This window comes from Oncorhynchus nerka, linkage group LG9b (assembly GCF_034236695.1).
Source record: "Oncorhynchus nerka isolate Pitt River linkage group LG9b, Oner_Uvic_2.0, whole genome shotgun sequence".
In the NCBI taxonomy this organism is placed as follows: Eukaryota; Metazoa; Chordata; class Actinopteri; order Salmoniformes; family Salmonidae; genus Oncorhynchus; species Oncorhynchus nerka.
In genome coordinates this window covers 44,008,949-44,024,766 of record NC_088424.1, presented here as the reverse complement: position 1 = coordinate 44,024,766, position 15,818 = coordinate 44,008,949, and the positions used below count along the sequence as shown (strand labels likewise).

Genomic DNA, 15,818 nt, shown 5'->3' with positions numbered 1-15,818 from the left:
TTCACATTTTATAAAATGGTTTATTCCAGTTACTAATAAGCACTCGCCCATTAAGACAATGACTGTAAAAACGGTTATAAATCCCCTTGGAAAATGTGTATGGTTGAGAGGAATGAGGCAAAAGGTATGGCAAATAAGTCTGGCAGCACAACCGATTGGCAAACGTACTGCAAATTGAGAAATCATGTGACTAAACTGAAGAAAAAGAAGAAAAAACTACACTATGAAAAAAAGATTAATGATACAAACATTTTAATTATAATTTTTTCATTGTCAAGATTAGCAAATTTAGGCATGATATGCCAGCAACAAACACTGACACTACACATCCAAGTGAAGTAAGAGACCCCCCCCCCCCACACACACACACACACGCATCAGTGTTAAAATTCCTGTAATTAGCTGTTTCTAACCTGAATGTATTGTAATGTCACCCATCTCCTGTGCAGAACCATGCCGGTCCGGTGGCTAAAGCTTGGAGAACTTTCCAGTTCATCAGCCCCATTAAATCAAATCAAATTTTATTTGTCACATACACATGGTTAGCAGATGTAAGTGCGAGTGTAGCGAAATGCTTGTGCTTCTAGTTCCGACAATGCAGTAATAACCAACAAGTAATCTAACTAACAATTCCAAAACTACTGTCTTATACACAGTGTAAGGGGATAAAGAATATGTACATAAGGATATATGAATGAGTGATGGTACAGGGCAGCATACAGTAGATGGTATCGAGTACAGTATATACATATGAGATGAGTATGTAGACAAAGTAAACAAAGTGGCATAGTTAAAGTGACCAGGTGGCGAATCGCATCTCTGCATGTCTGGCAGACATATCAGTGTGGATGACGGATCACCACCTCAAGCTGAACCTCGGCAAGACGGAGCTGCTCTTCCTCCCGGGGAAGGACTGCCCGTTCCATGATCTCGCCATCACGGTTGACAACTCCATTGTGTCCTCCTCCCAGAGCGCTAAGAACCTTGGCGTGATCCTGGACAACACCCTGTCGTTCTCAACTAACATCAAGGCGGTGGCCCGTTCTTGTAGGTTCATGCTCTACAACATCCGCAGAGTACGACCCTGCCTCACACAGGAAGCGGCGCAGGTCCTAATCCAGGCACTTGTCATCTCCCGTCTGGATTACTGCAACTCGCTGTTGGCTGGGCTCCCTGCCTGTGCCATTAAACCCCTACAACTCATCCAGAACGCCGCAGCCCGTCTGGTGTTCAACCTTCCCAAGTTCTCTCACGTCACCCCGCTCCTCCGCTCTCTCCACTGGCTTCCAGTTGAAGCTCGCATCCGCTACAAGACCATGGTGCTTGCCTACGGAGCTGTGAGGGGAACGGCACCTCACTACCTCCAGGCTCTGATCAGGCCCTACACCCAAACAAGGGCACTGCGTTCATCCACCTCTGGCCTGCTCGCCTCCCTACCACTGAGGAAGTACAGTTCCCGCGCAGCCCAGTCAAAACTGTTCGCTGCTCTGGCCCCCCAATGGTGGAACAAACTCCCTCACGACGCCAGGACAGCGGAGTCAATCACCACCTTCCGGAGACACCTGAAACCCCACCTCTTTCAGGAATACCTAGGATAGGATAAAGTAATCCTTCTCACCCCCCCCCCTTGAAAGATTTAGATGCACTATTGTAAAGTGGCTGTTCCACTGGATGTCTTAAGGTGAACGCACCAATTTGTAAGTCGCTCTGGATAAGAGCGTCTGCTAAATGACTTAAATGTAAATGTAAATGTAAGTGTATCTGAACAAAGTATGAAATACAAGCATTGTCATTTTGATTTCCATAAAGTAAATGTGTGGAAGAGGTGAGAAAATGATTGTTGTCTATCAACAATAACAAGCCACCGGGGTCTGACAACTTGGATGGAAAATTACTGAGGTTAATAGTGGACAATATTACCACTCCTATTTACCATATCTTTAATTTAAGCCTACTAGAAAGTGTTTGCAGCCTCCCGAGTGGCACAGCGGTCTAAGAAGCTACATCGCAGTGCTAGAGGCATCACTACAGACCTGGGTTCTATCCCGGGCTGTATCACAACCAGCCAGGATCGGGAGTCCCATAGGGCGACGCACAATTGGCCCAGCGTCGTTCGGGTTTGGCAGGGGGGACTTTGCTTGGCTCATCGTGCTCTAGCGACCCCTTGTGGTGGGCCAGGCGCCTGCAGGCTGACCTCAGTTGAAAAGTGTTTCCTTCGACACATTGATGAGGGCGGGTGTTAAGAAGAGCGGTTTGGCGGGTCATGTTTTGGAGAATGCATGACTTGACCTTTGCCTCCTGTTGGGGAGTTGCAGCAATGAGGCAAGATCGAAATTGGGGAGAAAAAGGGGGTAAAAAAAAGTGTTTCCCCTCAGACCTGGAGGGAAGCAAAAGAATAGTAAAGCCCCCTTTACTGGCTCAATCAGCCTGTTACCAACCCTTGGTAAACTTTTGGAAGAAATGGTGTTTGACCAGATGCAATGCTATTTTACAGTAAACAAATTGACGACAAACTTTCAGCATGCTTATAGGGAAGGACATTCAACAAGCACAGCACTTACACAAATGACTGATGATTGGCTGAGAGAAATGTTTGATAAAAATATTGTAGGGGCTCTTTTGTTAGACTTCAATGTCGGCTTTTGACATTATCGATCAAATCAAAATCAAATCAAATGTATTTATATAGCCCTTCATACATCAGCTGATATCACAAAGTGCTGTACAGAAACCCAGCCTAAAACCCCAAACAGCAAGCAATGCAGGTGTAGATGCACGGTGGCTAGGAAAAACTCCCTAGAAAGGCCAAAACCTAGGAAGAAACCTAGAGAGGAACCAGGCTATGTGGGGTGGCCAGTCCTCTTCTGGCTGTGCCGGGTGGAGATTATAACAGAACATGGCCAAGATGTTCAAATGTTCATAAATGACCAGCATGGTCGAATAATAATAAGGCAGAACAGTTGAAACTGGAGCAGCAGCACAGTCAGGTGGACTGGGGACAGCAAGGAGTCATCATGTCAGGTAGTCCTGGGGCACGGTCCTAGGGCTCAGGTCCTCCGAGAGAGAGAAAGAAAGAGAGAATTAGAGAGAGCATATGTGGGGTGGCCAGTCCTCTTCTGGCTGTGCCGGGTGGAGATTATACCAGAACATGGCCAAGATGTTCAAATGTTCATAAATGACCAGCATGGTCGAATAATAGTAAGGCAGAACAGTTGAAACTGGAGCAGCAGCATGGCCAGGTGGACTGGGGACAGCAAGGAGTCATCATGTCAGGTAGTCCTGGGGCATGGTCCTAGGGCTCAGGTCCTCCGAGCGAGAGAAAGAAAGAGAGAAGGAGAGAATTAGAGAACGCACACTTAGATTCACACAGGACACCGAATAGGACAGGAGAAGTACTCCAGATATAACAAACTGACCCTAGCCCCCCGACACATAAACTACTGCAGCATAAATACTGGAGGCTGAGACAGGAGGGGTCAGGAGACACTGTGGCCCCATCCGAGGACACCCCCGGACAGGGCCAAACAGGAAGGATATAACCCCACCCACCTTGCCAAAGCACAGCCCCCACACCACTAGAGGGATATCTTCAACCACCAACTTATCATCCTGAGACAAGGCTGAGTATAGCCCACAAAGATCTCCGCCACGGCACAACCCAAGGGGGGGGCGCCAACCCAGACAGGATGACCACAACAGTGAATCAACCCACTCAGGTGACGCACCCCCTCCAGGGACGGCATGAGAGAGCCCCAGTAAGCCAGTGACTCAGCCCCTGTAATAGGGTTAGAGGCAGAGAGTCCCAGTGGAAAGAGGGGAACCGGCCAGGCAGAGACAGCAAGGGCGGTTCGTTGCTCCAGAGCCTTTCCGTTCACCTTCCCACTCCTGGGCCAGACTACACTCAATCATATGACCCACTGAAGAGATGAGTCTTCAGTAAAGACTTAAAGGTTGAGACCGAATTTGCGTCTCTGACATGGGTAGGCAGACCGTTCCATAAAAATGGAGCTCTATAGGAGAAAGCCCTGCCTCCAGCTGTTTGCTTAGAAATTCTAGGGACAATTAGGAGGCCTGCGTCTTGTGACCGTAGCGTACGTGTAGGTATGTACGGCAGAACCAAATCAGAGAGATAGGTAGGAGCAAGCCCATGTAATGCTTTGTAGGTTAGCAGTAAAACCTTGAAATCAGCCCTTGCTTTGACAGGAAGCCAGTGTAGAGAGGCTAGCACTGGAGTAATATGATCAAATTTTTTGGTTCTAGTCAGGATTCTAGCAGCCGTATTTAGCACTAACTGAAGTTTATTTAGTGCTTTATCCGGGTAGCCGGAAAGTAGAGCATTGCAGTAGTCTAACCTAGAAGTGACAAAAGCATGGATTAATTTTTCTGCATCATTTCTGGACAGAAAGTTTCTGATTTTTGCAATGTTACGTAGATGAAAAAAAGCTGTCCTCGAAATGGTCTTGATATGTTCTTCAAAAGAGAGATCAGGGTCCAGAGTAACGCCGAGGTCCTTCACAGTTTTATTTGAGACGACTGTACAACCATTAAGATTAATTGTTAGATTCAACAGAAGATCTCTTTGTTTCTTGGGACCTAGAACAAGCATCTCTGTTTTGTCCGAGTTTAATAGTAGAAAGTTTGCAGCCATCCACTTCCTTATGTCTGAAACACATGCTTCTAGCGAGGGCAATTTTGGGGCTTCACCATGTTTCATTGAAATGTACAGCTGTGTGTCATCCGCATAGCAGTGAAAGTTAACATTATGTTTTCGAATAACATCCCCAAGAGGTAAAATATATATAGGGAAAACAATAGTGGTCCTAAAATGGAACCTTGAGGAACACCGAAATTTACAGTTGATTTGTCAGAGGACAAACCATTCACAGAGACAAACTGATATCTTTCCGACAGATAAGATCTAAACCAGGCCAGAACATGTCCGTGTAGACCAATTTGGGTTTCCAATCTCTCCAAAAGAATGTGGTGATCGATGGTATCAAAAGCAGCACTAAGGTCTAGGAGCACGAGGACAGATGCAGAGCCTTCGTCCGATGCCATTAAAATGTCATTTAGCACCTTCACAAGTGCCGTCTCAGTGCTATGATGGGGTCTAAAACCAGACTGAAGCATTTCGTATACATCGTTTGTCTTCAGGAAGGCAGTGAGTTGCTGCGCAACAGCCTTCTCTAAAATTTTTGAGAGGAATGGAAGATTCGATATAGGCCGATAGTTTTTTATATTTTCTGGGTCAAGGTTTGGCTTTTTCAAGAGAGGGTTTATTACTGCCACTTTTAGTGAGTTTGGTACACATCCAGTGGATAGAGAGCCGTTTATTATGTTCAACATAGGAGGGCCAAGCACAGGAAGCAGCTCTTTCAGTAGTTTAGTTGGATAGTCTGCTGCTGGAAAAACGTATGTGTTATGGCTTACATCCCCTGCTATATTGTGGTGCAATGGTGAAGCTGCAGAACCTATTGAGACTAAATGACACAACAGACTAAATTTAGTTATTAAACTGTTAAAATATAGTGGGAAAGGCAGACATTTTATATAAAACATTGGATTTCTGTCACTTAAGTTTCATAAATAATTTTTTGTTTTCAGACCCTTTCTTTTGGTAGGCCAACAAGGAAACTCGACGTATCTCGACGACTGTGCGTTGTGTAGTACCTTCCGCATAACTTTTGATTAATAAAAAAGACACTGAAGCGGAAAATGCAAGATATGGACTACTGCCGCATGGAGTTAATACCGTGCCTTCAGAAGGTATTCAGACCACGTGACTTTTTCCACATTTTGTTACATCACAGCCTCATTCAAAAATAAATGCATTCTTAGCGATCTACACACAATACCCAATGTATTTAAAAAAACAAAACAGATAGTTTCTGAACTTTTGCTTTCTGAACATTCTGAATGCACTGTATCATGTATTTCATGTACACTGTAATTGTTTGTGTCAATTATTTTGAATAATAAATCCTATTGAATTGAGTAAATGCATTCCTCGTTTTAGAGTAATTTTTGATTGACTATACATTCATAATTTTGTAAGTCTATAGGTGATTATATTCACTCTACAAATAGCATACAGGGCCTTCAGAAAATATTCACACCCTTTGAGAAATAGCATACAGGGCCTTCAGAAAATATTCACACCCTTTGAGAAATAGCATACAGGGCCTTCAGAAAATATTCACACCCTTTGAGAAATAGCATGCATTGCAATATAAGACAGAGTGAATGACTATCGCCAATAGGTTAATACTTAACGTGTGTCTTCAGTTCAGAATCATCTCTGAGAGAGAACAGTGTGTCTGATACACACAGGAGCTTGATAACAACTTCTCAAAGTAAGAGCAAATTCACTGCCCTTTTAGCCAAATTCAAGTGAGAACGCACCCCGATCCTGAACTAACATTTCTTTGCACTTTGCTAGTGATAAACAAAAACAGCAAAAACAAACCCAGATTCTAATTTAATCTGGGTTTAGATTAGTGTTGTACCAGATCTTCAGTTTCTTGGCAATTTCTCGCATGGAATAGCCTTCATATCTCAGAACAAGAATAGACTGACGAGTTTCAGAAGAAAGGTCTTTGTTTCTGGCCATTTTGAGCCTGTAATCAAACCCACAAATGCTGATGCTCCAGATACTCAACCAGTCTGAAGAAGGCCAGTTTTATTGCTTATTTAATCAGAACAACAGTTTTCAGCTGTGCTATATAATTGTAAAAGGGTTTTCTAATGATTAATTAGCCTTTTAAAATTATAAACTTGGATTAGCTAACACAATGTGCCATTGGAGCACAGGAGTGATGGTTGCTGATAATGGGCCTCTGTACACCTATGTAAATATTCCTTTAAAATTCTAAATTTCCAGCTGCAGTATTAATTTATAACATTGTCTACACTGTATTTCTTATTTTAATGGGGGAAAAAAGCTTTACTTTCAAAAACAAGGATGTTTCTAAGTGACCCCAAACTTTTGAACAGTAGTGTACATGGTAATTATGACCACTTCCAGAGGACGTCCTCCAACCAATCAAAGCTTTTGCAGTATGAACGGACATGTTGTCCATCCAATCATAGAATTAGGATCAGATAATGAACCTAGTGTGTTGTATTGGGGTTGTGCCACAGAGCATTATGGGGGTTCTATGTTGAAGAACCCCTTTCATTCTTTGGGGTACACGGAAAAGGTGCGAAATAAAGGTGAGGGTCGACCTCTGCCTGAGATCAGTTTCAAAAGGTGAGGGCGTTCAAGTTCAACTTGTATAATAAGTATAGCTGGTTAACAGAGAGCCTTTCGTCAATCCGCCTGTATTGCTGGCATTGCCTGCTTTTTGGAAAGTCTGAGCCTTGGTCGAAAAGGTGGGGGCAGTGACCTGAAGAACATCGATCGTTCAGCTAAACGGAAAAAACAAAAGCAGGTCGCATATAAATACCCACATATCGAACTTTCGACTGTCTTTTCCGAATGATTTGATTAGCCTCCATCGTATCATCCATTAAAATGTAGATTAAAGAGAGGTTGACGCAGCGCATTTTCTTTTCGCGTGCGCTCAAATATGCTTTCCACTTTCCTCCGGTATTTATTTAGCAAAGATGATAAGAGGTAATCACTCCGGACAGACCCAAGCAAAAACTCTACAACTAAACACTAGAAATCTGACATGCTGTATGGGATGAAAATTTAGCATTTCAGTCTATAATCAACTGTAGGCTACTAATAAGAGCAGCTACATAACGTTACATCCTATGCGCCCTGTCCATCTGGTCTGGGTAAACTAATTGGTAGCGTTGTGTATTTATAGTCCATCTGGTCTGGGTAAACTAATTGGTAGCGTTGTGTATTTATAGTCCATCTGGTCTGGGTAAACTAATTGGTAACGTTGTGTATTTATAGTCCATCTGGTCTGGGTAAACTAATTGGTAACGTTATGTATTTATAGTCCATCTGGTCTGGGTAAACTAATTGGTAACGTTATGTATTTATAGTCCATCTGGTCTGGGTAAACTAATTGGTAACGTTGTGTATTTATAGTCCATCTGGTCAGGGTAAACTAATTGGTAACGTTATGTATTTATAGTCCATCTGGTCAGGGTAAACTAATTGGTAACGTTATGTATTTATAGTCCATCTGGTCAGGGTAAACTAATTGGTAACGTTGTGTATTTATAGTCCATCTGGTCTGGGTAAACTAATTGGTAACGTTGTGTATTTATAGTCCATCTGGTCAGGGTAAACTAATTGGTAACGTTATGTATTTATAGTCCATCTGGTCAGGGTAAACAAATTGGTAACGTTGTGTATTTATAGTCCATCTGGTCAGGGTAAACTAATTGGTAACGTTATGTATTTATAGTCCATCTGGTCAGGGTAAACTAATTGGTAACGTTATGTATTTATAGTCCATCTGGTCTGGGTAAACTAATTGGTAACGTTATGTATTTATAGTCCATCTGGTCTGGGTAAACTAATTGGTAACGTTATGTATTTATAGTCCATTTATTTGTCAGGAGAAAATGTGAATGTGATCAAATTTAGTTTATATTTAAAATTGGGCTGGCTAGGCTGCCTATACGTTTTTAATCCAAAATTATTCACTGGAATTAAGGAATCAACATAATAGTGATGACAGATGTGAGTAAATATTTGATAAGGCCTGCATGATGCAAGCATGCGTAACGCAAGCTCAGCCCTGTGAGTTCTGGTGTCTGGGTCTGGGTAGAGGAAATCCCCCTCTTAATCCGGTCTAAATATAATTTCTATGAACAGATATAAGGTAGCTGCAGTTTGACAGGGGTTTCATCCTTGCCCTGATTAGGAAAACTGGCCCCATCATTGCCCATTATGAAACATTTTTACAAATGATTAATCACTGTCATACCTCATAGGGTCCATAGTTTTCCTAGTTAGGTTAACATATAAGGAAAAACTCCAGGCCCTAGGGGGTAAAAATTGCCACACTGCTCCGGGACCTATGGTGCCACCAGTCTGACTACTCTGGGACCTATGGTGCCACCAGTCTGACTACTCTGGGACCTATGGTGCCACCAGTCTGACCACTCTGGGACCTATGGTGCCACCAGTCTGACTGCTCTGGGACCTATGGTGCCACCAGTCTGACTACTCTGGGACCTATGGTGCCACCAGTCTGACTACTCTGGGACCTATGGTGCCACCAGTCTGACCGCTCTGGGACCTATGGTGCCACCAGTCTGACTGCTCTGGGACCTATGGTGCCACCAGTCTGACTGCTCTGGGACCTATGGTGCCACCAGTCTGACCGCTCTGGGACCTATGGTGCCACCAGTCTGACTGCTCTGGGACCTATGGTGCCACCAGTCTGACTACTCTGGGACCTATGGTGCCACCAGTCTGACTACTCTGGGACCTATGGTGCCACCAGTCTGACTACTCTGGGACCTATGGTGCCACCAGTCTGACCGCTCTGGGACCTATGGTGCCACCAGTCTGACTGCTCTGGGACCTATGGTGCCACCAGTCTGACCGCTCTGGGACCTATGGTGCCTATGGTTCCTCTCCGAGCACTGTGAGTCCCCCTGTCAATTTTCTCTCATTACTGTATGTAGAGTCAATCACATACACAAACACAATCACATTATTACACATCAATGATTTTACTCCTTGCTTGGACAAACTCATTCTTAGCTCTGTTGTCTAACTGTGTTGTGTTATTGTTTTTTTGTCTTCCCAGTAAAATCCTGTCCTGCACTGGTCAAGCCTCTGAACACCTCAACTCATGCCTCATAACCTTATTCAATCACTGCTGTGATCTCTTCCCAACACTAAGTAGCCCTCTCATTCCCATTCCCAATAATATTGTACTATAAATAGCTTGAACACAATGTGTTTAATTGATGTTTGACAGATGTTTGAAACCCTGTATATAATGTATCTTTGTTCCCTTATATATTGGATGTATTCTGTTTTAATTTAATCGTTCCCCCTTTCTACATGGAACTCAAGGGTTCTGCCTGGAACCAAAATGGTTATCCTATGGGGACAACTAAAGATACCTTTTGGAACCATTTTTTCTAAGAGTGTATTGTAGTGAGGGTTAAAGGTCACTACAGTTGTTGTTTGTTTCAGAACTATCACCCGGCTGTACCTTGTAACAATTACGGAAATAAAAAGTTGATGAAGCAAAGGCCAGATGGAGATCCTCATCTTAGACACAGACACACACTACCCCATACCAACATGCTGTAGGCTTGACAGCCGGTATACCTCTGTACTCCTCCTGCACAACAGATGGCGCTATAGTCCTATTAAATTCAACTAGCTAGCCTGCTACCCTTGTTTACGAAAATGAAAGGGAAACACCTCCATCCCCAGAATGTTGATTGAAATTCCATGCCAGTAACAGTTTGTTGTTTTCATGCAATATTATAGGATAGTAGCTATTGAAGTTTTAAGTTAGTATTTAAATGTCAATTCAATAAAAATAAAAAAATGTGTTAATAATGTCAAAAAGCACAAAAGTAATTGCTGTGGATTGTAGAGGCAAGGTCCCTGAACCAATAAGTTGGTTTTCTTTAAGTCCAAGAAGATATTGAAGATTTATGTAATTTTGTGTAAAGTGAATTAAAAGTAATAGAAAATAGATCAGAACTAGTCGGCATGGATTGGAGATATGAGGACTCTCAACAAAGTCAAATTGGTTTGAGATCTCTATATCATGTGGTTGAGAAGCTACTGACGTTTTTGTTATTAACATGCAATAGTATGCATTCTACAAAATATGTCCTTTTCACAGTGATGGAAAATGTAGGCCTCTGTGGGTCACAGAATACCCAACTCTCCCCTATAAATCAACACATTGTGTGGGTTTTCCCTAATGTGGACCAGAGAATATTGGGTTATTGATGGGTTCTCTGCGTCAACCTGGAATCAGGGGTAGATGTTACATAGTCAAAGTAAATCCGGGACACTACAATTAGTATGATAATGTATATTATGATTCGTATGTATTGAATTGTGGATGTCCATCATCCATTTCTGATACGAATTACAATTCTTATGATATGTTACGAATTGCAAATCATACAATATATTGTACGAATTGTAATTCGTACAATATGTAACTAATTTGCAAATGTATCATTATGTTACGAATTCCAATTTTTGACTAGGTGTTAAATTCAGGTTAAGGTTATGCTAGCATGCAAAGTAGTTGTAAAGTAGATTTAAAAAGTAGTAAGTAGTTACAAAGTTGGTAGTTAGCTGAAATGCTAAAGTTTTCCATGATGAGATTTGAACACACAAACGTTTGGGTTGCTAGACATTTGTTTTATACACCCAATCAACCACCCTACTTCTGTCTCAAGTAACATTCTGTCTTATGTAATTATATTAAATATAACAGATCATACTCCTTTCAGTGTCTCAGATTTAATATTACTATATTACGTCTAGTATATGAGACCAGGCTGTCAGTGTAGGCTACTTGAAAAATTGAAATAAAAACTTTGCTTGGTGCAGGACAAGTACGGACAGGCTGCCTCGATATTAGAGCAAGTGGGACTTTGAACCATAACCTCTTCATATTCTGAAACAATAATGCTGCTTCCAGGCAACCACAAAGCAAACAACCTCCGAGGGGGGGAATGGACAAAACCTGGATTTCAATTTACACAAGACATTCAATTCGGCTGAATAAGGAAGCTGAAGGACAAATCCCGAAGTTACGCTTCAACAAGACTTTTGATTCGGCTGAATAAGGAAGTCTCCCTTCAATTGTTTTTATCGTTTCGCAGCGGTGGTGAGTGGAGACTGAGTCGCTCAAGAAAATTGAATAAAATAGTCTACCCATTTTTTTAACTGCGATGTTTTGCGATAACTTCTGCCACGCCTAAGGGCTCCGGAGTGATCTTATATATGGGATAGTCTTTCTCATAGACTGGAGACTTTGAAGAATACTCGTTTTTTTGTTTGTTCATATATTAAAGAAGTCTAGGAATCGAGTATTATTTATATTCTACATTTCTATCATTGGGTTCTCAGGAAAATGGCTGCTTATCTTGACGATAAGCGCCAAGACCAGTATAATAAGCAAAAGGCAAAAAGGATCGATAAACAGATTGAAAAAGATAAAAAGATTTACCTAGAAAGTAAACGGCTACTAGTATTAGGAGCAGATGAATCTGGGAAAAAAACGATAGTCGAACAGATGAGATATTTGAATGTAAAATGCCCCGAAGAGGCGAAAGCGCGTTTTCAAATATCAAAACAATGTTTAGAGACACATTGCCAACAGGACGGTATCTTTTGCCATTTGATTACTGTTAAAGGTCAAAGGAAAGAAAGCATGAGGAAGTGGTTACAGCATGTTTCTGATGTTACTGCCATTATTTTTGTGGTGGACAGCAGCAGCTACGATATGGTGAGCCGGGAAGACAACGTGACCAACAGGCTTCATGAGGCACTACACCTGTTCAAGATCATCTGGAACTACAGGTGGCTGTTAGGCAGTCCCGTCTTCCTCTTCCTGAACAAACGGGACCTTCTAGCTGAGAAGGTTTTGGCTGGGAAATCTAAAATTGAGGACTATTTCCCAGAGTTTGCGCACTATACTACACCTCAAACATCAGAACCAGGGGAGGATCCTCGTGTCTCCAGGGCAAAACACTTCATACTAGATGAGTTTCTGAAGATCACTACAGCCAGTGGAGGTGAAAGGATCTGTTTGTTCCATTTCACATGTGCAGTTGACCTGGAAAGCCTCCGGCGCACAGTCTTCGGAGAGTGTCTTCGGAGAGTGTGAATTTTCATTGTTGGCATAAAGACTGTAAAGAATGTTTACTAGTTCAAAGCAGAGACGTCTATTTACAAGCCTCAAGTGAGCACACAAAATATGTATTTTAAATGTATTTTCAACGTCTTTTACTCATGAGTGCAAAATTTGTCTTGCCAATGTTTGTCTGAGCCCTGCTTAAAGGATGTATAGTCCTAGGCCTATTTTTATTTTTTAATAAAAATAAAAAAATTAGCTAAATCCTTTTTATTTGAGTTTCAAACCATTTTGAAATGTTGATTCAATGGCACACATTGGCCCCTTTTTTTATTTATAGAAAGACCCAAATACAGTAAGGGGCTTGGGGAGCCGGAGTAGCTTCCCAGGCAAGAGGGTTCGAGGCACTCTCTGACTGGAGCCAGTGGCGACATTTTGAAACTTCCGGATCTGGTGTTGTATGCCTTTTTTTGTTTACAAATGCTAGCTAGCTACATACATACATGTCTGGCTGGTCTGGTGTTCTATACTTTACGATGCAATTTTTTTTTTACGGCAGAAGCAAACATGTCTCTATATGAATTGCAATTGCCAGAACTTGGATCAGCAAGACCGTGAACTGCTCTTACTACTCAGGAGGAGAAGAAGGAAGAAAAAAAACAACTGAGAAAATGGCCAGTTCGTCCACTGAGAACTAGAAGAGGGAGAAGACATGTAAACTTGTCCAACCGATGAGAAGCATTGTTGAGGAAAGACATTTTCAATACTTTCGGATGTCGGTTGCCAGTTTGGACAACTTGTTTCAGCGGCTTGCCCCTCACCTCTCGTACGAGAGAACTCACGGCTTGCCCCTCACCTCTCGTACGAGAGAACTCACGGCTTGCCCCTCACCTCTCGTACGAGAGAACTCGCGGCTTGCCCCTCACCTCTCGTACGAGAGAACTCACGGCTTGCCCCTCACCTCTCGCGAGAGAACTCGCGCTTGCCCCTCACCTCTCGTACGAGAGAACTCACGGCTTGCCCCTCACCTCTCGTACAAGAGAGAACTCGCGGCTTGCCCCTCACCTCTCGTACGAGAGAACTCACGGCTTGCCCCTCACCTCTCGTACGAGAGAACTCGCGGCTTGCCCCTCACCTCTCGTACGAGAGAACTCACGGCTTGCCCCTCACCTCTCGTACGAGAGAACTCGCGGCTTGCCCCTCACCTCTAGTACGAGAGAACTCGCGGCTTGCCCCTCACCTCTCGTACGAGTGAACTCGCGGCTTGCCCCTCACCTCTCGTACGAGAGAACTCGCGGCTTGCCCCTCACCTCTCGTACGAGAGAACTCACGGCTTGCCCCTCACCTCTCGTACGAGAGAACTCACGGCTTGCCCCTCACCTCTCGTACGAGAGAACTCACGGCTTGCCCCTCACCTCTCGTACGAGAGAACTCGCGGCTTGCCCCTCACCTCTCGTACGAGAGAACTCGCAGCTTGCCCGTAAGTGCTGCAGAAAGACTGTCTGTGATCCTTCCCTTTTTTGGCGAGTGGCAGCACACAGCAAAGTATTTTTTAAATTTTATTCTTATATATTTTTTTAACCTTTATTTAACTAGGCAAGTCAGTTAAAGAACAAATTCTTATTTTCAATGACGGCCTAGGAACAGTGGGTTAACTGCCTGTTCAGGGGCAGAACGACAGATTTGTACCTTTTCAGCTCGGGGGTTTGAACTTGCAACCTTCCGATTACTAGTCCAACGCTCTATCCACTAGGCTACCTTTGCTGCGAGTTATAAGCTAGGAATCTCAACAGTTTGTGCCATCTTCACAGCCTGGCACACTTCTATCTGGCATGTCCTGAAGGAGGATTTCGGGGACTTCTCGCCAGAGAGTTTGGGGATCGTGCAGGAGCTGTTGACTGAAAAAAGTATTCCCCCTATTCGCGTCCGAGCTCCGGCAAACTCAGGCAGCGAGTACTACAACATCACTCAATGGTCCTGATGGTAGTCTGCTACGAAAGGTACCGCTTCACCATGATCAACGTGTGAGCATATGGTCGCAATCTTCTAACTAAGCAAGTTTGGCTCATCCTGCCGCTACCAAGGCCAGAGTGCTTGTCGGTGACATGAAACAAAAATACAAATGTAACAGCACAACAGAACAGATAAACCATTTTCTTTGGTGCCTTCTCATTTTAAACACCAGTGGTGCAACTAGTGCTTTATAACTGAACCAAAACAGTGGCATGAGGCACTGAACCAAAACAGTGGCGTGAGGGACTGAACCAAAACAGTGGCGTGAGGGACTGAACCAAAACAGTGGCGTGAGGGACTGAACCAAAACAGTGGAGTGAGGGACTGAACCAAAACAGTGGCGTGAGGGACTGAACCAAAACAGTGGGGTGAGGGACTGAACCAAAACAGTGGCGTGAGGGACTGAACCAAAACAGTGGCGTGAGGGACTGAACCAAAACAGTGGCGTGAGGGACTGAACCAAAACAGTGGCGTGAGGGACTGAACCAAAACAGTGGCGTGAGGGACTGAACCAAAACAGTGGAATGAGGGACTGAACCAAAACATTGGCGTGAGGGACTGAACCAAAACAGTGGAATGAGGGACTGAACCAACACAGTGGAATGAGGGACTGAACCAAAACAGTGGAATGAGGGACTGAACCAACACAGTGGAATGAGGGACTGAACCAAAACAGTGGCAGGAGGGGCTGAACCAAAACAGTGGAATGAGGGACTGAGCCAAAATGCCGTTTTGCCTGAGGCTGACAATGTCACGCCCTGGTCTTAGTATTTTGTGTTTTTTTTAATTATTTTGGTCAGGCCAGGGTGTGACATGGGTTAATTATGTGGTGTGTTTTGTCTTGGGTTTTTTGTAGGTATTGGGATTGTGGTATAGTAGGGTTATCTAGAAAAGTCTATGGTTGCCTGAAGTGGTTCTCAATCAGAGGCAGGTGTTTATAGTTGTCTCTGATTGGGAACCATATTTAGGCAGCCATACTCTTTGAGTGTTTCGTGGGTGATTGTTCCTGTCTCAGTGTTAGTTTGCACCAGATAAGGCTGTTTAGGT

The 15,818-nt window shown here is 43.4% G+C and overlaps 1 protein-coding gene across 1 annotated transcript; it reads left to right on the top strand.

Annotated features, from left to right (window-relative positions):
• Positions 1-11,476: 11,476 nt before the first annotated feature.
• Positions 11,477-13,590, top strand: LOC115117066 (guanine nucleotide-binding protein G(s) subunit alpha-like). The gene has a single exon (XM_029645507.2). It carries the CDS (start codon positions 12,036-12,038, stop codon positions 12,789-12,791), a length of 756 nt encoding a protein of 251 aa, XP_029501367.1. The 5' UTR covers positions 11,477-12,035; the 3' UTR covers positions 12,792-13,590.
• Positions 13,591-15,818: the final 2,228 nt, after the last annotated feature.